At 44.9% G+C, this 24611-nt stretch overlaps 1 protein-coding gene across 4 annotated transcripts in view; it reads left to right on the top strand.

Moving 5' to 3' along the window:
• The first annotated feature begins 3611 nt into the window (after positions 1-3611).
• GFRA3 (GDNF family receptor alpha 3) overlaps positions 3612-24611 on the top strand; it is a 41275-nt gene continuing 20275 nt past the window's right edge. Inside the window, exons 1-8 of one of the 4 annotated variants that reach the window (XM_047097759.1) lie at positions 3612-3846; positions 12132-12419; positions 15805-15897; positions 17189-17501; positions 19510-19613; positions 19779-19913; positions 20254-20342; positions 20545-21201. In XM_047097759.1, the coding sequence (XP_046953715.1) occupies positions 3771-3846; positions 12132-12419; positions 15805-15897; positions 17189-17501; positions 19510-19613; positions 19779-19913; positions 20254-20342; positions 20545-20634 (1188 nt within the window). In that variant the 5' untranslated portion in view covers positions 3612-3770 and the 3' untranslated portion in view covers positions 20635-21201. Of the gene's footprint in view, positions 3847-12131; positions 12420-15804; positions 15898-17188; positions 17502-19509; positions 19614-19778; positions 20345-20544; positions 21202-24611 lie in introns of those variants that run through there. The other 3 variants (XM_047097715.1, XM_047097721.1, XM_047097658.1) reach the window with 3 other exon arrangements.

Below are 24611 nucleotides of genomic sequence, written 5' to 3'. Positions count from 1 at the left end.
GCTGAAATCTAACACTTAGCCGACTGAACCACCCAGGCATCCCTATTTTATTTTATTTTATTTTTTAAACCTTTTCTTTTGAAGTTTATTTATTTATCTTGAGAGAGAGTGCATGTGTGTGCATGCCCCAGGTAGGGGCAAAGAGAGAGAATCCCAAGCAGGCTCTGTGCTGTCAGTACAGAATCCAACTGCAGGGCTTGATCTCACAAATTGCCCTTGTCCTCAAGAGACTGACAGGGTAGGGGCGCCTGGGTGGCTTAGTCATTTAAGCATCTGACTCTCGATTTCAGCTCAGGTCATGATATTGAGGTTCATGGGTTTGAACCCCATGTTGGATTCTGCACTGAGCATGGAGTCTGCTTGGGATTCTCTTTCTCTTTCCTTCCCCTGCTCGTGGGTGTGTGCTCTGTAAATAAATAAATAAACATTAAAAAAAGAGAGACTGACAATGTAGAAAATGATTTCCTTTTTTCCCATCCCTATAAGCACTCTGGCAAAGAGAAGTACTGTAGCCTTCAGCTCCAAAGCAACAAATCTGGTGGTGGGGGCTGGCTAAGGTCACAGAAAAATTAACTTCTGCATGCCACCTGGAATGATACCATTTATTCAGTGCTTGCTCTGGATAGGCATTATGCTAAAGTCTTTACTCAATATATAGTTGTATAATCCTCACAACTGTTGTATGAAATAGATATTGTTATTAATTTTACAGATGAAGAAACTGAAGCCCAGAAAAATTAAGTGCTGTGCCCAAGGTCATCCAGCATGTGTTGAACCCAGAAGGTCTATAAAGCTTGTGTTCTTAACTATTCACCACACTGTTAATATCCCAGGTGAGGGTAGCAGCAGGAATTAAAGCTTACCAGTGAGAGAGGGCCTGATAGAAGGCAGAAACCAAGATTACAAATGAAGTGGAGTAAGATGCAAGGTTTTCAGACTGTTGAGCCCAATCAGTGGATTGCAAAGCCTTATAGGGCAAGTTTTGTCTCTTAATCATTTTTGCACCCAGTACAAATTTGAACCCATAATCAGTCTCAAAAGACATTATTGAATTGAATGACAGTTGAATAACATCATCTTTATAGAAAAGACTGGCTCGGGGCGCCTGGGTGGTGCAGTCGGTTAGGCGTCCGACTTCAGCCAGGTCACGATCTCGCGGTCCGTGAGTTCGAGCCCCGCGTCGGGCTCTGGGCGGATGGCTCAGAGCCTGGAGCCTGTTTCCGATTCTGTGTCTCCCTCTCTCTCTGCCCCTCCCCCGTTCATGCTCTGTCTCTCTCTGTCCCAAAAATAAATAAACGTTGAAAAAAAAAAATTTAAAAAAAAAAAAAAAGAAAAGACTGGCTCATTTGTCATTATCTACAAGGTTCCCAAAGGCAATGCTGCTTATCTAGCAGGTGTTGGCAGTCACAGGGGACATGGTTGGTGGGCAGAGGGTGTGCTGGAAAAGCCGTCAATATAAGTGTTGGAGTCAAATTTATTTGCGGAGGCTTCCTCATCTCTCCCCTAGCTTTGGTTACCAATCGTCATTAAAGGTCCAGTGATGTCAGACTCTCCACTCCAGTGCCCAGGCAGAAAGATGCTCCAGGCATCTCATTATTCTCACAAAAAGGCCGGCCTATTACATATGGAATTAGGATTGCTCTCAGCCTAGCAGTTTGACCCTGTTCCTGCCTTCCTGGTCCATTCCATGGGGATGGCACTGAGTAGACACTTAGAGTGGGCCTCCAGAGGAAATGCCTTTTCCCAGCCTGTCTTCCTACCCAAACTTGATTGGGCTTGGTTGCTGAAGGAGGGGGAGAGCAGAGGCGACACCCCTTGGCACCCCCCACCCCCGACAACTCTGTTATTTCATCAGTCTCAGCCCTTTTTTAGCATTCCAACCATCTGAAATTGTTACTCTTTGTAGATCCCATTTTGAAACTATTGCCAGAGTGGAGTGGAAAGGGGATATCGGTCCCCAGTACAGCTTTCTAACCTCACTGGAGGAGAAGGTACAGGGAGGTAGTGTGGCTTTGGGGAAAAACAGGCCCTGTAGAAAAGCTGAGTAGCCAGATGTTCACTTTCACAGCTCTCCTGGAAGACTGGCAGGGCAGATAGAGATTAAAATGAAGCACAGGGGCGCCTGGGTGGCGCAGTCGGTTGAGCGTCCGACTTCAGCCAGGTCACGACCTCGCGGTCCGTGAGTTCGAGCCCCGAGTCGGGCTCTGGGCTGATGGCTCGGAGCCTGGAGCCTGTTTCCGATTCTGTGTCTCCCTCTCTCTCTGCCCCTCCCCCGTTCATGCTCTGTCTCTCTCTGTCCCAAAAATAAATAAACGTTGAAAAAAAAAATAAAAAAAAGAAATGAAGCACAAACTCCATTTAAAGTGCATTACAGCTCAGGAACCAGCTCCCCTTGGGCAGGGGAAGGGAGGAAAGGGCACAAGAGGCCACATCTCTTCTTCCTTATCTAGGGCCACATGTCTCTCTCCTAGCTTTGTGAAGGGTGATTTACACCCCTGGCTGGGATGACTCTCTTTCTGGGCTGATTACATCGGCAAATGCCCCCCAGAGGCCACAGCAGGATGGCCATATTGAGAAGCAGCAGCCAATAAATCTCAGAGGTTTATACTGCATTACTTGATACCCTCCTCCTGGCCCTCTGCCAGGCCTCTGTAGAAGTGAGGAGAGGGCTTGGGCTGCAGGGTTAGGAGACAAAACCCTCCACTTCCTTTCATTATCTTCTTTCTCTTTCTAAGCACTGCTTAGTTATTCTTCCAAGTCACTGTGCCTCTGTTTATCCTGGGAGCAGGTGGGAATCAACCCTAGGCTCGACAAATACCCTTACCCTTGTGGGTAGAAATCCTGGGCTCTTGGCACAGCTGTGTTTCTACCTCACTGTTTACTCTTGATAGAGGAGGTTGCTTTCAGAAACATCGACCTGAAAATGAGGAGGCTGCTAAATGGTCTCTCTAGCACCTTCTTCAAGGATCCTGTCTTATCTATCTCCAGGGAAACCTCTAATCTGAGAAGGGTTTAATCCTTCCACCCTCCCTAATGACACTGAAGGGGTTGAATTTTGGAGGAGGCTAGTCTGGCAAAAGTCCTGGAATCTGGCCGCAGGACTGTCCTCAGCACAGCCATTTCACCTGTCTGGGACCCATCTTTGCAGAATCATGGGGTTAATGATAACAGCCCGACCTTACCCTTGAAGATACTTACAAGGGGGAAATGGAGGCAAAGATGTGCAAATTCTAAGCGGGGGGGGGGGGGGGGACCTAGAAGTGCCTTGGTGCTGTTTGTTCAAGTTTTCTTGGAAGGGGTGGGGGTGCGGAGTCCAGAAAGTGAGAAATGGTGCTTTTTTTTTTTTTTTTTTTGATAAATACTTGATCTCCTGATATGGCGAGTCTCCAGCTACAGCTGCCACAATTGTCTTGGGCATAATTCCTCCTCTAAGCGAAGTGGGCAACGGACGGCAGGTGGGCCGGCTCGGGTAGAGAACCCTCTCTCTGGCACGCACAAGCCGGGCGCATGCCCTTTTCGCCCCCACTCCCGCCGTCTTCCGGATAGAGTAGAAGCGATGCGGTTCGTCCGCGCGCTTCGGAGTTGGAGGGCGGCGCCCAGGACTCTGGTGGGAGAGTGTCGGCACCGCGCGCGAGGAAGGGCGGGAGGCGGCAGTGGCTGGCGGTCGAGGAGCCCGGCTCGCAGAACCTCAGCTCGAGGAGCTAGGGGAGCACGGCGCTGGGTGCAGGCATAGCGTCTCCGGAGCCGGCGGCCGGCGTGCGGACAGAGCCATGGTTCGTCCTCCTAACCCGCGACCACTGGCGCCCTTATTCCTGCTGCTGCTGCTACCGCTGCCACTTGGAGCCGGTGAGTGTCGTCTGTGCGTACGCGGGACCGCTACGGCCAGGGCATTAAGGGGAGAGGAGAGGAACCTACGGGGTGGGGGGGTGGGGGGGGCATTGGTCACGGTTGTCCAGAGGGGGCTCAAACACCGCACTACCGCCGTCCCAGGTGGCCCTGTGTACGCGGAAGGAAGCCCTGGGTGCCGGGAAGGGGCTACCTTCCATGCCTAGTACAGTTTTTGAACTGTTGTAGATTGAATGCCAGTAATGGCCAGGACACCCAAGCATATCCTCGTTCCCCTACTCCCCATTCCCCCACTTTCCTCTTTTGAGGTGCGTCTACACAGACACAGAACAGTAGCAGCCAGGCCACTTCCACGACAGCATCTCTAGGAGGTGAGGAGAATCAGGCTGGAGTGCCATTTGCTGCACATGGGCTTCAACCCTTCCACTCTCTGTAAGGACTGGGGAAGTGGACAGTAGGTACGCGTGAAGAAAGAAGTTTTTTGTAACTGACTTGTTACAAATTAGGGTTATAAACTGCTGCCAGAACTTCTAACATCATTATTTGAGAATATTTCTCACTGCCACCCCCTCCATCCTTTTAGAACATACTTTCATTATTTTAATTATAGCAGAAAACTCACTGTTGGGGAAGATGGCTCAGCACACACAAATACACAATAAGTATCTTGTGGAATATATAGTTCAGGGCCTGGTTTTAGAACTATGCCATTCCCCCAGAAAAGGGTAGCCTTGGATCCAAGATCCCAGGGAACATGCCTGTGACCTTTGGGAGTGGAACGGGTGCATGGAAATCTCATTGTGGGGCTCCTGCCCTGAGCCTCAGTGGAGACAGAGACCATACATGGACCCGTCACTTCGGCTCACAAAGTAGTCACTAAAGAAATGAAATACTATATATGTGGAGCCTTGGCTGCAAGACAGATATGGAAGGAAGGAGGGAAAGGACTGGTCTATCCAGATTCACTCCATCAGTAAATCAGGGCAGCAAGTTATTACCAATCTGATTTTACTGCCCAGAAAATTTCAGTAACCCTAACAGTATGGCTGAAACCTTACGGTATGCCTAACATCAGGCGGAAACCTTAAACACCTTCCCCATCAATCAATTAAGTATAACAAGCTCTACCCTGTTATGATGAACTTCAACATTGTCCCTACCTTCTTTTGTTAGAAGAAGGGTGGCCCTACCTTCTTTTGTTGAGGTGCAATTGCCCCTAAATCCACCATTGTTCAGACTCTGAACTGTCAGCTCTGAACCTGGAGGTTTACTTTTGAAAATTGTTCTGACTCAATATTTAGTCCAGTTTAAGCAGTGAGACGTGGACTTGCTACATTTCTTTCAGCAAGCACTTATTGGGTACGTACCAGCAGTAACATCTTAAATATATAATATTTCTCAAACTGTTTGTTTTATTTAAAATTGGTGAGTATTTTTCATTTGTTGTTTTAGTTTTATTTAAATCCAAATTAGTTAATATATAGTGTAATAATGGTTTCAGGAGTAGAATTTACTGATTCATCACTAACATGTAACACCCAGTGCTCATCCCAGCAAGTGCTCTCCTCAATGCCCATCACCCATTTAGCCCATCCCCACCCTCCCACACCCCTCCAGCAACCCTTAGTTTGTTCTCTGTCTTTAAGAATCTCTTATGGTTTGCCTCTCTCTCTGTTGTCTTATTTTTCCTTCCCTTCCCCTTCTTAAACCATCCAAATCCATGTTTCTCTTTTGGTAAAGATAAATCTCTCATGCCTTCTCTAAATATGTTTTTGAAATTTCAAAAGTATTTTTCGTCTTCCACATATATAATGATCAAATATACTTTTTTGAGCCACGCATTACCTTTGGAAATTCTGATATACTCCTGTAAGGGGCCTAACCTATATCTTCCCTAGCCCTCCATTGAGAAACACTGGTTTAATCCAAATTCCTCACCTTACATTTGGGAAACTAAGGTCCAGAAAGTGAAGCAAATTGTGCTAGGCAGAACTGGGACTAAGGTGAGTGAGTGAAGGGGGTGCCATTGAAAAAGTAGTCAAGATAAAGAATATTTTAATGCAATATATATTTTTTTAAGATTTTAAAAATTCTTTTAAGTAATTTCTACAGTGAATGTGGGGCTTAAACTCACAACTCTGAGATCAGAAGAGTCTCATACTCCACCAACTGAGTTGGCCAGGTGCTTCTTAATGCAGTATTTTTTTTTCTTTTTTTTTTTATATATTTTTTAATTTTTTTTAACATTTTATTTATTTTTGAGACAGGGAGAGACAGAGCATGAACAGGGGAGGGTCAGAGAGAGGGAGACACAGAATCTGAAACAGCCTCCAGGCTCTGAACTGTCAGCACAGAGCCGGACGCGGGGCTCGAACTCACGGACCGTGAGATCATGACCTGAGCCGAAGTCGGCCGCTTAACCGACTGAGCCACCCAGGCGCCCCTGCAGTATTTTTTTTTAATGCAAAATCAGGGGCACCTGGGTGGCCCAGTCAATTAAGGGTCTGATTTTGGCTCAGGTCATGATATCATGGTTCATGAGTTCAAAGTTCAAGCCCTGCTTCAGGCTCTTTGCTATGAGCACAGAACCTGCTTCAGATCCTCTGTCCCTCTCTGTGCCTCCCCTGCTCATTCTCTATCTTTCTCGCTTTTTTAATTTATTTATCAAAAAACAAATAAATGTTAAAAAAATTTTTTTTCAACGTTTATTTATTTTTGGGACAGAGAGAGACAGAGCATGAACGGGGGAGGGGCAGAGAGAGAAGGAGACACAGAATCGGAAACAGGCTCCAGGCTCTGAGCCATCAGCCCAGAGCCCGACGCGGGGCTCGAACTCACGGACCGCGAGATCGTGACCTGGCTGAAGTCGGACGCTTAACCGACTGCGCCACCCAGGCGCCCCAAAAAAAATTTTTTTTAATGAAAATCAGAGGCGTTGCTGCTGCAGCCACCATCACATCCACAGTCATGCCGACGCACGAGTTCTCTGTGGACATGACCTGTGAAGGCTGCTCTAATGAGGTCAGTCAGGTGCTTAACAAGGTGGGAGAAGTTGAGTTTGACATTGACCTGTTCAACAAGAAGTTTTGCATCAACTCTGAGCACAGCATGGACCTTCTGCTGGAGACTGTGGGAAAAACAGGAAAAGCTGTTCCCTTCTTTGACCCCAAGTAGTGAGGGACTGGACCCCTGGGCCCAAGATGGACCAAAAGGGACAGGCCTCTGATCCTCTCCTGACTTCCAGACAGACCTGGGGCCTGGCAGTCCTACTCAGCAATGGAGGTTCCTACAGAGACCCTCACTTGCCCAGCCTCTCCCTCACTTCCCTGCAATAAAATCAAGCCACCCTGGTTGGAAAAAAAGAAAAAAATAAAAATCAGTGCTGACTTGGGCACCTGCGTGGCTCAGTCAGTTAAGCATCTGACTTTGGCTCAGGTCATGATCTCACGGTTTGTGAGTTCAAGTCCCACATAGGGTGAACATGAGCCCCGTTCAGGTGAGCCCCACTCTCTCTCCCTCTCTCTCTCTCTCTCTGCCCCTTGTGGGATTCTTTCTCTCCCCCATCTCCCTCTGCCTCTCGCTTACTTGTGTCATCTCTCTCTCAAAAAAAATCAAAATCAATGCTTGCTTCAGCAGCACATATACTAAAAATCAAAATCAATGCTCCCCCCCCCAAAATCCATGAGGAGCAAAATATCAAAAATGTAAATAAAAAGAGTAACAATGTCATGCTGAAGCATATTGGAGCCTGAAGCAAAAGGTGAAGTCGATACTACTGATCCTGCCTTTGTGCATTGGATATGACCAATTCTCAAACTTTGGGATGCATCATATTTTCCAGTGAACTTGCTAAAACTCAGATTCCCAGGCATTATCACCACAGCTTCTGATTCAGTAGTTCTGGGATGGTGTCAGAAATCTGCATTTTAATAAGTAATTGACTTAATTATTGTTTGATTGAAAGAAAAGGTTGGACTAACTAAACTCATGCCCCTCCTCATTCTGGCACTCTTTGATTTTAAATAGAGGGAAGGAGCTCAGAGAAGTTACAGAGGTGACTCACAAAATTCCTCTGTTATTTGTTTATTTCTTTTTTAAGTTTATTCATTATTTATTTTAAAAGAAACAGACAGCACTAGTGGGGGAGGGGCAGAGAACGAGGGAGAGAGAGAATCCCAAGCAGGCTCTGTGCTACCAGTGCAGAGCCTGATATAGGGCTGGAACTCACGAAACTGTGACATCATGACCTGAGCCAAAACCAAGAGTCAGACACTTAACTGACTGAACCACCCAGGCGACTCTGGTTATTATTAAAAAAATTTTTTTTAATGTTTATTTTTGAGAAAGAGAGAGAGAGAGAGCGCTAGCAGGGGAGGGGCAGAGAGACAGGGAGACAAAGAATCCAAAGCTGGCTCCAGGCTCTGAGCTGTCAGCACAGAGCCAAACGCGGGGCTCAAACCCACAAGCTGTGAGATCATTATGGCTGAAGCTGAAGTCTGGTGCTTAACCAACTGAGCCACCCAGGCACCCCAACCCTGGTTATTTTTTTGAATAATAGGAGCTCATACGGAACCAGCACTGTTCTAGGCACTGGCAACAGAGTAGTGATAAGATAGATGTAGAAGTCCAGAGGGGGAGATAATAAAAAATCAAGTTAAAAAAATTAAGTGATGATAAGTGCTATGCAGAGAATTGGAGTAATGATGTAGTAGAGTAGCTAGGGGGTTATTTCACATTGGTTGGTTGGGGATGGCCTTTCTGCGATGCTATTTAGACAGAGAACTCAATTACCAGAAAGGGCCAACCATGTGAAGATCAGGGAGAAGAGCATTCCAAGCAGAAAGAAAGGCTAGGGCAAAAACGCTAAGGTTGACACAGACTTGTCTTGTTCAGTGGCAACAAAAGGAAGGCCTGTGTGGGTGAAAGGAAGTGGGAGAGGAGAAGAGGGCTGGAAGGTAAGGTTAGGTAAGTGAGCAGGGACCTGGTCTTACAAGGGTTTGTAAACCAGGGCACATAAACTAGATCCTAATCTAAATTTTTTTTAAATGTTTATTTATTTTTGAAGGAGAGAGAGACAGAGTGGGAGCTGGGGAGCGGCAGAGAGAGAGGGGGATGCAGAATTGGAAGCAAACTCCAGGCTCTGAGCTGATAGCACTGAGCCTGACACAGGGCTCAAACTCAAGAGCTGTGAGATCATGACCTGAGCCCAAGTTGGACGCTTAACCGGCTAAGCCACCCAGGCACCCCTAAACTAGACCCTAATCTAAGTGCATTGGAGGTTGTTGGAAGAATTTAAGCAGAGTAATGAGATGATCTCATTTACAATATTTAACAGATGCTCCCATATAATGCCAATCGGCATTGGAATTACATTATATTCACACAATGGAATGATATACAGCAAGGAAAACAAGCTAGTTGCAACTTAATGGGTAAACTTTACTTAGTGGGTGAACTTCATAAAGGTAATATTGACCAAAAGAAACTAAGACACCAAAAGCACATGTTGTGTGATTGAAAAGCAGGCAAAAGTAATCTCTAATGTTAGAAATCAAGACATTGGTTTCTTTCGGAGGGGTTGGTGCCTGGCAGAGGGCATCTGGGGCGCTGGTAATGTTCTGGTTCCTTATCTGAGGTCTGGTTACACAGTGTATTAAATTTAAAATTCATTGTACTGTACATTTTGATTAATACATGTTTCTGTATGTTGTACTTTAATAAAAAATTATTATCAAACATGATATACAAATGACTACCAAACACATGAAAATATGCTCAACATCATTAGTTATTAGGGAAATACAAATGAAAACCACAGTAATATACTATCTCACATCCATAAGGATGGCTGGTTAAAAAAAAAAAAGGAAAATAAGAATTGACAAATTAGAACCTTTGTACATTGCTAATGGGAATGAAAAATGGTGCAGCCACTGTGAAAAACAATTTGGCGATTCTTCACAAAGTTAAACATAGAATTACCATACGACCCAGAAATTTCACTCATAGGTGTACACCTAAGAGAATTTTATGCAGGAATTCAAGCAAATACTTGTACATGGATGTTCACAGAAGCATTATTCACAATAACCAAAGCATGGAAACAACCCTAATGTCCACCAACTGATGGACTGATAAAATATGGGATATCCATACAATGAAATCTTACCCATACATAAAAAAGAATGAAGTAGTGATACACGCTGTAATGTGAATGAACCTCAAAAAGCAATATGTTAGGGGTACCTGGGTGACTCAGTTGGTTAAGCATCCAACTCTCGATTTTGGCTCAGCTCATGATTTCACAGTTTATGGGTTCAAGCACTACATCAGGGTCCTCACTGTGGTTGAACCTGCTTGAGATTCTCTCTCTTCCCATCTGTCTGCCCCTTCCCTGTTTATGCATGCATGTGCTCTCTCTCAAAATAAATAAACTTAAAAAAAAAGCAATATGTTAGGTGAAAGAAGCCAGATACAAAATATTACATATTTTATTATTCTATTTACATAAAATATCTAGAATAGGTATCTGTAGAGACAAAGCAGATTAGTGGTTGCCAGGGACTAGAGAGGTTGGAAAAGGGAGAGTGACTATTTAATGTGTATGGGTTTCCTTTTGGGGTCATGAAAATATATTGGAATTAGATAGAAGTGATTGTTGTACAACATTATGAATGTACTGAATGCCACTTAATTATGCCCTTTAAGATGGTTAATTTTATGTTGTATGAATTTTATCTCAATGGGAATGGTTTCCAACGTGTAAAAAAAAAAAAAAAGAGGTCATTAAAAAAGATGGCTGCGGGTGCGTAGGTGGCTCAGTCCGTTAAGCTCCGACTTGGGCTCAGGTCATGATCTCGTGGTTCATGAGTTCAAGTCCCAAGTCAGGCTCTGTGCTGACAGTTTAGAGCTTGGAGCCTGCTTCGGATTCTGTGTCTCCCTCTCTCTCTGCCCCTCCCCTGCTTGTGTGCTCGCTCTCTCGCTCTCTCAAAAATAAAATAAACATTAAAAAAATTTTTAAAGAAAGTTGGCTGCAACAGCAAAATGTTAGTTATGTAAGGTAAAGGATATATTAACTAATCTTATTGTCTTGATCACTTCACAATATATATGTAAATCAAATCATCATGTTGCCCACCTAAAACCTACACGATGTTTTAAGTCCATTAAATTTCACTAAAGCTGGAAAACAAAACAAAAAAAGTATGGCTGAATGGTATGGGAGAATGAATTTGGAGGATGGAATCAAGGAGACCAATAAGGAGTCTTGGCAGTAGTTCAGACAAAAGCTGATGGTGGTTTGAGGATGTGGTGATAGATGTGGAGAGAGGTGGACAGCGTCCTGATATATTGTGGAGTTGGCAGGACTTACTGGATTGAACATAGGATATGAAGGAAAGAGAATTAAAAATGACTCTTAGATGTTTTGCCTTGCAAAACTGGCAGCATGATGGCTACCCTTTGACAAGGATGCTAAGTCCTAGGATGTAGGGAAGATCCACAAGGCTGACCTATAAACCAACATCGATATTATTGAGTGACAGAATCAGCAAAAGTTCCCTAACACCAACACCAAACAGTTCCCCCGTAAAGGTATTTTAAAGTGACTTTTAGGGGCGCCTGGGTGGCGCAGTCGGTTAAGCGTCCGACTTCAGCCAGGTCACGATCTCGCGGTCCGTGAGTTCGAGCCCCGCGTCAGGCTCTGGGCTGATGGCTCGGAGCATGGAGCCTGTTTCCGATTCTGTGTCTCCCTCTCTCTCTGCCCCTCCCCCGTTCATGCTCTGTCTCTCTCTGTCCCAAAAATAAATAAAAACGTTGAAAAAAAAATTAAAAAAAAAAAATAAATAAAGTGACTTTTAATGGAAGCCTCAGAGTTGTAGCTGACTCTCATTTAGCACTCCCATGCACATTGTCAACTCTCTGGTTATTATACTAGCCCTGCCTGTGCATTGCTCTGCCAAGAGCCCTCTTCCCTGTGCCTGGCAGGGTCATATCAGGCTCAGCTTCAGACAACAGTCCCCCTCCTTCTCTTAGGAGGCTGAGCAGCCTCTCTTCAAATCCACCTCTTCTTGGGCCTCATCTATTCTGTCCAGATTGTGACAGCTGCAGATTCTTTACTCCTACTGGGCTTTTCTCTCCACTTATTCCTAAAGGCCTCTATGCCACCCCAAGACTTTCCTGCCCAAGGTTTCATCTTGAATCCTCTACTCTACCTCACACCTTGTTACTCCCAGACAGCTACTCTGACCTTATGTGAGCCTCACCTGGTCTCTCTTCCTCCACAGCAGACCCTCTCCCTATAGAGGGCCGGCTCGTGAACAGCTGTATTCAGGCCAGGAGGAAGTGCCAGGCCGATCCTGTTTGCAGTGCTGCCTACCACCACCTGAATTCCTGCACCTCTAGTATAAGCACCCCGTCACCCACACAGGAACTTTTGGTCCCTGAGGACTGCAGGGAGGCAGCAAAGCACCTCAGGAATAGCTCTCTGATGAGCTGCACATGCCATCGGCGCATGAAGAACCAAGTTGCCTGCCTGGACATTTACTGGACCATTCACCTTGCCCGCAGCCTTGGTGAGGCCCCCCTCATAGAGTGGACTAAGCTAAGGAAGATGGCTCTTGTGGGGTGGTTGTTTAATCCTACAGGATATAGGCTGCATGGTAGATTCTGGCTGGGATGGTAATGAAGCTCTGCACTTGACATCTACAAGAAGTAGAGGGAGGAATTGGCAGTATTCTTTTGGGCACCCACAGTGCTGCTCTCTCTTCTTCCTACTTCCCCCTTTCCTACCTGGCAACATGTAGCTGCCTCTTGGCAGAGCTCTGAACCAGACTGTGGCCCAACCTGGGGAGCTCCTGGGACAGAAGTGTATGGAGAAAAGGTGGAGGAAAATGGTCTTAACCTGTACACAGATTCCAAATACAACATAATCCATAAGTTCAGAGAGAGTGGGAAACAGCATCCTGGTCCTGCCTTTAACAGAAAGGATACTCGTTAACCAGACAGAAGATAGTGAGAGAGAAGGACTGGAAGAGCCAAAGAGAGGAGCTTCCTCTGACTTTTTCCAGAGACGCCTCTCTGTATTAGTCAGCTTTTACTGGACTGTGCTGCAGTAACAAAACAGTGTTTTGTAAAACAAAGTTTTCATTCTTGCTCATGTTCTGTGTTAACTATTTCATGTATCTTCTTCATTCTGGGATCCTGGCTGAAGGTACGGCCTCCATCTGGAATGTTCTTATCTCATGGCAGAGGGAAATGGGTAATGGCAGAAGCAAGTGATGCCTTTAAAAGCTACTCAGATGTTATATAAAATACTAACGCTCACATTCCACAAACAAAGCAGATCACATGGCCAAGCCTGAATCCCTGGTGAGGGGGAGTATACTCTTCCCACAGGAGACCCTGAAAATCACATGGCAGTAAGTGTGGAAACCTAAGAGTTCTATCCAAATAGTATAGCAGGCTTCCAGACTAGGATCTTGTGATAATTGCTTTGTCAGGTGGGGATAGGACTCCCCTTGATCTAGTTAACTGTGGACAAAAAGGACCAGTCATCTGCCTGCCTCCAACATATTCTCAGTATACATCAGTGGAACAGGGACTGGAGAACCACCACAAACACTCTCAGAAAGAGGAGGAATGAGAAGCACACAGCAGACATTACTTCATAGCTGTTCTGAAGTCCTCTGCACAAATTGTTGTCTAAGGGCCATCTTCCCTGGGAGTAGGAATTGCTCTTTAATAAGGCCCTGCTTTTGCTCCCTGGGACAGTTGCTTTATCTGTTGTTCTCCAGGGCTCTTGGCCCAGCCCCCTACCCATGACAGGTTTCTTTGGCCATATCTGAGAAGGATGTTGGAGACTCTCACCTCTTTGAGGAGTGAACAGCATTCTCAGCTTGCTGCCTACCTGAGAAATGTTGGGGCATTTTAAATCTCCAGTAGAGTCTATTTGAATCCTGGCTGGTGGCTCTTTGCAGTACAACTTTCTCAAAACATAATTGCTTTTTTTATATCTTTGGTTTCTGTCACCTCTGGTGCCAGTAGCCTTCCCTATAATTCTTTTCAAGACATATATCTCTTTCTAGACTTAATCAGAAGTATCTTGCTCTTATCAGAGGGAGAGCCACTACCCTAGTCTTTTCTCCCTGAGCATAACTGGCAGGATTTATTGATACCATCTTAATCAGTGAGAGATCTCCACAAAGGGCATGATAGCCATATACTTGAATTGGTCTTTGCCCCAAGGCTGAGTCTTAATGGACCTTATTACTCAAAGCATTTTTTTAATTTTATATTTTAATATTTGAATATGAAAAACAGTTCCATCTCTTAATCCTGCAAATCCTGAAATTTCTGGATTTTTTCTTTTCTTTTTCCTCTCTATTTGCAAACTGATCAATTCTTCTCTGAGCTTAACTTTCTTGTAGTACCTTGCAAAATGCAGCCAATGGCAATCAAGACATATTAGTAAAGGGGCACCTGGGTGGCTCAGTCAGTTAAGCTCCTGACTTGGGCTCAGGTCATGATCTTTTAGTTCGTGAGTTCGTGCCCCACATTGGGCTCTGTGCTGACAGCTTGGAACAGTTGGGAGCCTGGAGCCTACTTCAAATTCTGTCTCCTTCTCTCTCTCTGCCCCTCCCCCACTCACACTCTTGTCTCTCAAAAATAAATAAACATTTAAAAATTAAAAAAAGAAGACATACTAGTAACCTTCTGCTTCTCAGCTTCTTTTCCTTAAAGCACAAGCTCATTCAATATAACATCTTCCTTCCAAGTTATTGCAGGCAACAGTTTTCCCAAATGCTTTCCCACTGCATATTGAGGACTGCCATTTTTCATACTTCAGGAACAGCTTATTTACATCCACTCACTGCCCAGTCCCAAAGCCAATAAAATTTTAGATTTTTAGATCTTAGATCTTAGATTTTTTTTTTGTTACTGCAGCACTCATTTCTAGATACCAATTAAATTTTTTTAATTTTAATTTTTATTTAATTTATTTTTTTAAGTAGGCTCCATGCCCAGTGTGGAACCCAACATGGGGCTTACACTCATGACCCTGAGATCAAGACCTGAGCTGAGATCAAGAGTCAGATGCTTAACCGACTGAGCCACCCAGACAACCCCACCAATTACATTTTTAATAAGAATTTGCCAGGTTATGCTGCAGTAATAACCAACCAACCCCCACATATCTGGCCTCCTAGAAAAAAAATTTAATTTTTGTCCATGTTACACATTGGCTGTGGGCTTCCTTGAGTGGGATTTGCCTTTGCTCTACCTGTCTTCTTCATTTGATGATCCAGGCTGCTCGAGGGAAAAGAGCAGCAGCAAGACCATGTGATGGTTCTTAAAGCTTCTGCTCAGATGTGATTTCTGTCACTTCAGCTCACAATCCACAAGCCAAAGCAAATCACATGGGCAATCCTTATAGTAGGGTGTGGAAGTATACTCCTCTCATAGGGGCCCTGAAAGTCACATGGCAACTGAGGTGGGGGTGTGTGTGTATAATCTTCTCATAGGGTGGGTAGCTAGCAAATAGCTGGAAACAGTAATGCAATTTACCACCCTTTTTGTTCCCTGTTTTCCACTCCTCATCCTAATCAGTTCTCTTTCAGAGCTTCCCCAGAGACTTCTCCCTAGATCCTATTGTCTTCTTGCCTTTCCCCTTGGGGCTTTCAGGGCTTCCCAGATATCCAGACCATCCTTTCCTACTTGCTTGACCTCATCCATATTTTTTCCTCCCTATAGATGCATTCTCAAAGGCAAACTGGGTGACACTTTGCACTCTTTCATCCTTCTCTTCCAACAAGATTAGCCAACATTTATTGAGTACCTACTGTGTCTATGAGCTATGCAGTGACTTTATGATCTATTATGTCCCCTTAAGGAGCCCACAGCCCCTCCTGTTCCCACCCTCCAATCTGGTCCTCAGGATTCTTATCACCTTGTCTCTAGGTGACTATGAACTGGATGTCTCCCCCTATGAAGACACCGTGACCAGAAAACCCTGGAAAATGAATCTCAGCAAACTGAACATGCTCAAACCAGGTGTGGAGGGCAGTCTGAGGTTGGGACATGAGGGATGGACCCTGAAGGAAGGGTGACTGATGGGGAACACAAGCCAGACGGAGGGCGTGTTGGGAGAGAGTTCTAGCCTGCCACGTAACTAAAGAGCATTGTGTCAGGGTGGAAGTCTGAGCTGTGAGCATTTGTGGTCTTATATGTCAACAAATAGTTAATAGGGAGGCCATTAGGGCTCCTTGGTTCCAAAAGGTGGGTCTCTACAAAGCGTTTGATGGAGTGGCAGCAGTCCCAGAAAAAAAAATGCTGAAATAAAGTAGTTACCCTCATTCGAGGCAGCCAGGAAAGTAGCTTTTTGTCCCTGAAGACTAGGAAATTGCTTGTTTTCATACCATTTTAATGGGATGGGTGAGGTGTTGGGCAGGGAAAATGGTGAGAAAGAATGTGACTGCTCAGGGGTTACTCAGGGTGGGGAGCCATCAGTCTGGCAAGGACTAAAATGCATTTTTTTTTTTGGAAAGTGAGGCTCTTGTGTTAATTGGAAAGGCACACACACACAGAACTCACTTTTTGAGAAAGATAGGAGCTTTGTTGTACAGTTAGTCCTGTATATTGGAATTAGTATTTTGAGAGAAAAGTGTAGAGATTTATGCATAAACACTTACTTATAAGGAATCTGGGAATAACCTGTTCCATTTACTCCATTGTTCTGACTGCTGGAATGTTGTCAATAAAAATATCACCATAATTTCCCCAGCCTCAGAGCACAGGGAACTTTTATGCATGCATCAATCATTAAAGGCAGACAGGTAATATTAAAAATGGGCCAAATAGATGCAAAACCAAACAAAAATCCTCAGCAGAATTTAGTTGCATATGTTTTGGACAGTTCAGAAAGTGCTTTAGAATGTTGTAGGGCCTCTAGATGATGATTTCCACCATGAGACTTCAATCCACCATAGGATTGAGGAAAGGGTTTTGGTTATTTGAGCTTTCTGGCCACTTCAAGTCTAGGTAAATGAGTGTAAGATATGTATATGGCCTATTTTATTTTATTTTATTTTATTTTATTTTATTATTATTTTTTTAACACGTAGGAAAGCTGAGGAGTAGGATGGGGGAAGCTCACAAATACCAGATATAGTTTATGGGTAGAGGGAAAGTCTAGGATTCGCAGTGGACTTATTCCAGGGAGTCCTACCTTTCCTCCTACCCCCACCACCATCCTTGTTAAATCCGAGGTTTGCAGGGGTTCCTAGCAAAACTGGGCTGCACGTTTGCAGAGAGGACTGGTGACTTGGTGCCCTTATCCCCACAGACTCAGACCTCTGCCTCAAGTTTGCCATGCTATGTACTCTTAATGATAAGTGTGATCGGCTGCGCAAGGCCTATGGGGAAGCGTGCTCGGGATCCCGCTGCCAGCGCCACACCTGCCTCCATCAGCTCCGCGCCTTCTTCGAGAAGGCTTCAGAGCCCCACGCTCAGGGCCTCCTGTTGTGCCCCTGCGCACCGGCCGACCAGGGCTGCGGGCAACGCCGGCGCAACACCATCGCTCCCAGCTGCGCTCTGCCGCCTGGAGCCCCCAACTGCCTGGAGCTGCAGAGCCTCTGCGTCGCTGACCCGCTGTGCAGGTGCCGGTGCCAGGGCGGGAGGGCTGGGTGTGGGTAAGGGCGCAGTGCACGCCACTCCTTATGGGTGCTTTCCTGTGCAGAGCTGGGCTTGCCCCCCAGAGGCCGTGGACTGACTTCACCCTGTAGTATTTTCTGAAAACCCTGTGATCAAAAAAAATTGTTTTCCTTTGTGTAAAAACTTCAGAAAATATAAAACGTATAAAATCCATAAGAATCCATCACCTGAAGATAACCTACATACTTTTGGGAGCGTTTCCTTCCAGTCTTTTTTGTATACCCATAAACAAAACTGGATTTTCTAGAAATGTATTTGTACCTTCTTTTTTTTTCACTTATGTGCGTATCTCCTGAGCATTTTTCCATGGAGGCAGCAGGGAACAGTGGTGAAGACAGGCTCTGAAGTCAGACAGATGTGAATTTAAATCCTGGCGCTGTTCGATTTTGAGCCCGTCACTTTAAGCTAAAATTCCATCACTTAACCTAACGTTCCTCTGAGTCCTCTGTAAATAGTGGGATAATAATACAGACCTCATGGGATTCTGGTGAGCGTTAAATTACATAATTTATGTAGAGTGCTTAGCTTACTGGTGCAGAATAAGTGCTCAATAAATGGTGGGTGCTTTTTTTGTGTTTTACTGTCCTTTTGGCAACTTGATTTTTAAATGCCTACATTGCATTCCATTTTATGGATGCCCCATACTTTATTTAATCCTTCCTCAATTGTTGGATGTTTAGGTTGCTTTTTTTATTGCTATAAATAATGCAGTAAATATCACTTGTTCATTAATCTTTGTGCACAAATCTAACTATTACTTAGGGTGTGTGGCCATAACTGCCATTACCAAATCAAAGTACACAACTGTTGGTAAGGTGTTTGATATGTATTGTCCAGATAATTTGAAATTCTGACCTGGCTTTCCTCTGCCTTCTCAGGACAAAACATTCACCAAATTGAAGTTATCATCCACTCAAGTAGAATTCGTTGACAGTGAGAGTCACTTATTTTGCAGCCTGGTTCTACCCCTTATTTCTCCGTAACCTTGGGCAAAGTTATTTAACCTCTCTGAGCTCCACTTCCTTCTTCTGTAAAATACTACATAAAAGCTCCCAATCATCATAACACCAACACTTAGTGAGTACTTACTATGGGCTAGGTACTGTTTTAGGTACTTAGTATGTATTAACTCATGTAAACCTTACAAGATAGATGGTGCTGTTGTTTTTTTATCATCTGCATTTTACAGAGAAGAAACCATAGCAGAGAATGTTTTAAATAGCTTGTTGAGACTCATCCAGGTAGTAAGTCAGGTTACTGAATGAGGTCTGGAATGAAGAAGTCTGGCCTGGAGTCTGGCCTAACTGCTCTGCTAGACTGCCTATTGTGTTGCTGATAGCTATTACTATCACATAACAAGTGCTGGTCTGGATGACTAAGATACTGTCCTTTCCTTCAAGGAGTTTGCTTTTGGGTGAGCGTGACAGAGAAATAAACCACGTATCCAACAAAAGGCAAAACGTAAGGAAAATTGCAGAAATATGTACAGAAAAACGTACTTGTAATTGTATCATCTGAAGATAACCAGCCTTACCTATTGTAGGATCAATGTTAATAATAACAGTCTTTAACATTTAATGAACATTTCATATGTACCAACAACTATGCTAAATGCTGTACATGCAGTCTCTTACCTCATCCTCACAAAAACCCATGAGGAAGTACTGTTTTCATTTCTATTCATAGTTGACAAAACTGAGGTTAAAGAAGCTGCCTGAAATCTCATACCTAGGGATTGTGGAGCCCAAATTCAGAGTGGCATGCTTTGGGACTGGGGTGATCGTGCCCTTAATTGTGATAGAAACAGGCTTCACTGAGGGGGAAGCCCTGGACCATGCCCTGAATGCAAAGGAGGATTTGGCATGAAGATGGGTCTGTCATCTAAAGGGGAGCAAGGGTGAAGGCTGCAGACCAGACCCTCAATGGGGACTCTTGAAATTTCCCTTCTTCCAGATCTCGCCTGGTGGATTTCCAGACCCACTGCCATCCTTTGGACATCCTAGGGACCTGTGCAACAGAGCAGTCCAGATGTCTGCGAGCATACATGGGGCTGATTGGTGAGGCTGGGGGCCATATGAAGGGAGCCCACAGGGTGGCTACTCCCGGGGGTGAGAATCCTCTGGAGACTGAACCCAGATGGGGTGGTCCTGAGACAGGTGGCAGAGAGTGGGGGTTGAAGTTTGGGTGGCCTAGGCCCTGACAGTCCTTTATTCACCCCACAGGGACTGCCATGACTCCCAACTTTGTCAGCAATGTCAACATCAGTGTTGCCTTAAGCTGCACCTGTCGAGGCAGTGGCAACCGGCAGGAAGAGTGTGAACAGCTGGAAGAGTCCTTCTCCCACAACTCCTGCCTCAGTGAGTGCATTACACCTGCTCGCAGCCCCCGGGATTGGATCAGCTGGACCCAGTTTGAGGAAAAGGGTCAGCTCTGTGGTCCACACTGGTTCCATCCATCTCCTGCAGACAGAGCAGCCCCCTCCTACTCCCTGGTGACCCCTCAAGCTTCCTGTTCAACCTGTCTTGGCCCCAGGGACACTCTTCAGCTTTAGGACTAAGCAAGCAGAATGAAACAATATCCCATTCCTACCCATCCTGCCATATGCCAGGGTCCCTAAGACATTCCCTTTTCTTTCATGGGAGCCTAAGAGATCTCCAACATATGCCCGCTTCTGTTTACCTTCTCTCCTCTCCTCAGTGGAGGCCATTGCAGCTAAGATGCGTTTTCACAGCCAACTCTTCTCCCAGGACTGGGCAGACTCTACCTTTTCCGTGATGGAACGCCAGGTAGGGTCTCCTTTATTACACACCTCCTACCTTTACTGGTCTAGCTGGGGGAAACCCAGACAAGGGGACAGATGAGGTGACCTCACTGTGGTCATGAATACTATAGATCTCTAATGGACACATCAGGGGTGGGGGGACAGGCTTTGACTGATGCCAAAGTGGTGAAGGGGGTGGAGCTGACTCCATTCCATTTCTTCTACAGAACAAAAATCCTGCTCTGATGCCACAGCCCTGGGTGCCCTCTCTTTTCTCCTGTACACTTACTTTGATTCTTCTCCTGAGCCTCTGGTAGCTGGACTTCCCCTGGGCCCCTCTCCCCTCTACCACACCAGCCTGACCTTCAGCCTGCAAGGGGTAAGGAAAGAGCGGCATCAGGAAGGAGGTGCAGTAAACAATATGGCGACCCTCAGTCCATACTGCATATCCAACTGACTCCACATGGGGCCATCGTTGAAACTGACTCATTCCCTCCTCAGCCCTTCCTTAGGACTTGGTGACCATGATTTAGCCATATCTTCTGGTGGAGACCATCTCTACCAGTCTCTCTTATAATCCTTTCCTCTTGCCCACCAGAATCACCCAGGCTCTAACAAATCAGTCATTATCTATTGCATTCTCCAGGTAGGCAGGGCTGGATGTTCTGAGGCAGCATAGAAAGACAGTCCCCATTGTAAGGAAGGCTGGTGCAAGACTCCTACCCCCTTGTCTCCTCCTCTGAATGGGATATAGGAACCTAGTGCCTACCCTACCTGGGGATCCATCAGAGCATTTGAGCCTCAGGAGACGGAACATTTGGGTTTTGCTTTCTTCCTGCTACTGTCCTGAAGTATCCCCAGCCCCTTGGATCATAATTAAACATTTGGCTTAAAACTTTGCTCTTTTCCTGTTTTCTCGCATTGTGAATTTATGTAGAATTAGAAGTGTTACAGGTACAAGAATAGAGGTGGCCAGGACCAGGAGACACAGTTACCCTCCCACCAATTGCTGTGTGACCTCAGCAATTCTCTCAACGTCCCTGTGTACTTAACATGGAGTTGGAAGGAAAAATATAGCTTATGTGAGGCTTTGGACCTGGTATCTGTCCCAGATCCAGCCATATCTGGTATACTACCTGGGATCTGCCACAGGAGCTGAGAGGGGAGTATCCCCAGTCAACCAAAGCATTTATTGAGCACCTGCTCGTGTTATTGGCTTGCTCCAGACCATGATGGGGGCCAGAGGAAATGAGAGACTGGTCCTCAATCCCATTTGCAATCCTGTTGGGATAAGGAAACAAAGTAGTTGGGAAAATATATTTATAGAGCTGTGGACATTTGTCTATTCATTCACTCACTCTTTCCTTAAGCATCTGATGAGTGCTGGCTCAGCAAGGCACTGTGCTGGATGCAGGAGATTCTGGAGTACTGATTCAGATACTGTTTTCAAGTCTTTTACACTCCAGAGCAGAGGAATAGACAAGACAAGAAGAACAAGACAGTGCGATAAGTGCTGTACAATAATTATAATAATAACCATCATTTATCGAGCCTCTACTGCATGCAAGTACATGCATTAATTCATTTGATCTTCCAACAGTATTTGACTTTGTTAGTTAATAGCTATATGACCTTGGGCTCAACCTTTCTAGACCTCATTATCTACATCTGTAATGTGAAAAAGCATAGAACCCACTTCATAAGGAATGAGATAATCCATATAAAAGCATTGGAACTGACACAATATAAGAACTCAGAAAAGTTAGCAATTACAGTATGTGGTTTTTGTAGAACATTTGGACAATACAGACAATTATAAAGAAGAAAGTAAAATACTCTAAAATCCCACCAGCAAACTGCCAAATGCTCTCTGCCTATATGTGCACATGAAAATCTATGGGTATGTATAACTTTATATAAGTGGGATCAGACACTGCATGTCACTGTGTAAGTCACAGATATCTTTCAGCATGCACGAGTAGAGCTTGAACTACATCATCCTTTTTATCAGCTTCAGAGCATGGACTTATATGAATGCATATTCCTACATATATTGTTTATTTAACCAGTTATTTATCAATGGATATTTGGTTGTCTTCCCATTTTTCTCTCAACCAAGTTTTAAGGTAGTGAGCAGGTGACTGGGGGTAGGATGTGCAGAAATGTTGCCAGAGTGGTGGGTAGAATAGGGAAGCCTCTTCTTACACATTTTTGTATCCCCATAGTACACGCTGCCCCCAGAAAATGCTAGGTCAACATTCCTCCCTGCAAACTTCAGTGGGGGCACTTGGAGACCTTCCCCTTCACCCCTCCCAGGAAGATCTCTGAGCTGGCAAAGCCTCTCCATTTGCTTTGACTCCATTAGCCTTGGGCTGGGGGTGTGAATGGTACAGTCATTCCTTGCTAAGTGCTTGAATTAGACTAATAGGTCATCTGTGCTTTTCTCTGAATAAGGTCCAAATTTCTGGTAAACAACTAGGCCACTCCCCAAGCCCAGGGCCCAGAGCCAAGACCTGGGGTGGGGGCACAGTGGCTGGACTGAAGCTTTTAATGGTATCCTGGCTGATTGGAATGGCGAATGCCATTAGACTAGCTCCTGGGTAACAAGGAGGGAAGGGCCACTGACAGCAGTGGTAAATGGGGAGTGCTGAATTACAGGCCTCTGCATCATTGGGGTAGAGCAGACTGTCTTTTATTTTATTTATTTTATTTATTTTTTCAGACTGTCTTTTAAACAACGCCCTTCATATTCACCCATTTATTCATTCATGCATTCATTCAACAAACCTTTAACAAGCATTTGCTCTGTGCCAGGTTGTAAGTATTTTTCAAGATCTTTCCTTGACCATTTATGAGCTGCCATTTTGGTGAAGGGGCAGCCCAGGACTCTAGCAGCCAGACCTCAAGTTTGGGCAGTTGAGACTTTTCATTTATTCTGGTTGATTATAACCCTCAGCTCTTTGACCTTGGGAAATACGCTTTACCCCTCTGAGCCACCATTTCTTCCTGTCCACTGGGGATGCCAATAGAAATACCTAACTTAAAGGGTTGCCATTTTTATTTTGCTTTTCTAACTTAAAAAAATTTTTAAGTTTATTTATTTATGTAGAGAGTTGGGGAGGGGCAGAGAGAGAAAGAATCCCAAGCAGACGCTGCACTGCCTGCAGCACAGAGCCCAACATGGGGCTCAAACCCACAAACCATGAAGTCATGACCTGAGCCAAAACCAACAATCAGATGCTTAACCGACTGAGCCATTGGCACCCCTGTTTTGCTTTTCTTACAAAAATAAATATAACATCATCAATTTATCTTCAGCCAAAAAAAACTAATTGGCAGTATCAACTAATGTTTATATCAATTTTAATGGTTTTGGTTGGCAAGTTTTTGGCTTCTTATTTCTATAAAAGCTTATAAGCATGAGGAATTTATGCTTGTTTTGCTCTCCATGAATATTTAAGTTAGATAATAGTAAAAATATTTAAAACCTATTTTAAAAATCACAATTTTTTTGAAGACTGGAAGTAATACTTAGCACAGCATCTGATACAAGATGGGTACTCAATAAATGGCAGCTATTATTATTATGACCTCTGGGAGGGGATCTGTGGGTACCAGATGTTCTGCTTCCTGCCCAGGAGGAGTGGTGAGTGATGGTGCTGGCTTTCCTTCCAACTGTGGGCTGAATTCTGGGTGGGGCTGCCCCTGGGAGATACTATTCAAGCTCTGAACTCCAGGATGTAAGCCAGAACTCTGGGTCTGTGTCTCAGATCTGAGGGACCTTGGACAAGGCACAGAGTCAAAGAGAGTTAATGTGTTAGTCAAGGATCTTTTGGTTGAATGTAACAGAAATGTTGGAATTGCTTAGTAAAAGGGGAATGTCCTGAAACCCAACCCCAGGAAATTCATCCAGGCCTTGGGGTGCTGAGACTGGTCAGTCAGGAACCAGTCTTGATTGCCCTCTCTTGAAGGCCTAGACATCTTGAACCATCTACTTCATTCTTTCTGCAGACCTACTTCGAGTTCACCTAAGTGATCTCCCATTCTAGTTCGACATTCACAGAAAATCTGATTGTCTATGCATAGGTTCTAGATTGGCTTTTCTGGGTTGAGAGACAATGCCAGGCCTGTGTGAGGGACACAGAGTGGCTCAGACAGGCCCAATGGCATAGACTCCTGTCAGGGAATTGCAGTGGGTCTTAATTACCTGAAGTCAGGGCTTGCTTCTTTTGTGGCTTCTTTCCTGGCCTTGGAGTATCTCCTGAGCTTCCTTCTTGGATGCCCTGAAGGGATG

The sequence above is a fragment of the Lynx rufus genome, unplaced genomic scaffold (assembly GCF_022079265.1).
Source record: "Lynx rufus isolate CCGP_SWC_20201006 ecotype Redwood Valley unplaced genomic scaffold, mLynRuf1.p SCAF_1, whole genome shotgun sequence".
Lineage (NCBI taxonomy): Eukaryota > Metazoa > Chordata > Mammalia > Carnivora > Felidae > Lynx > Lynx rufus.
This window is presented reverse-complemented; position numbering and strand designations above follow the sequence as displayed.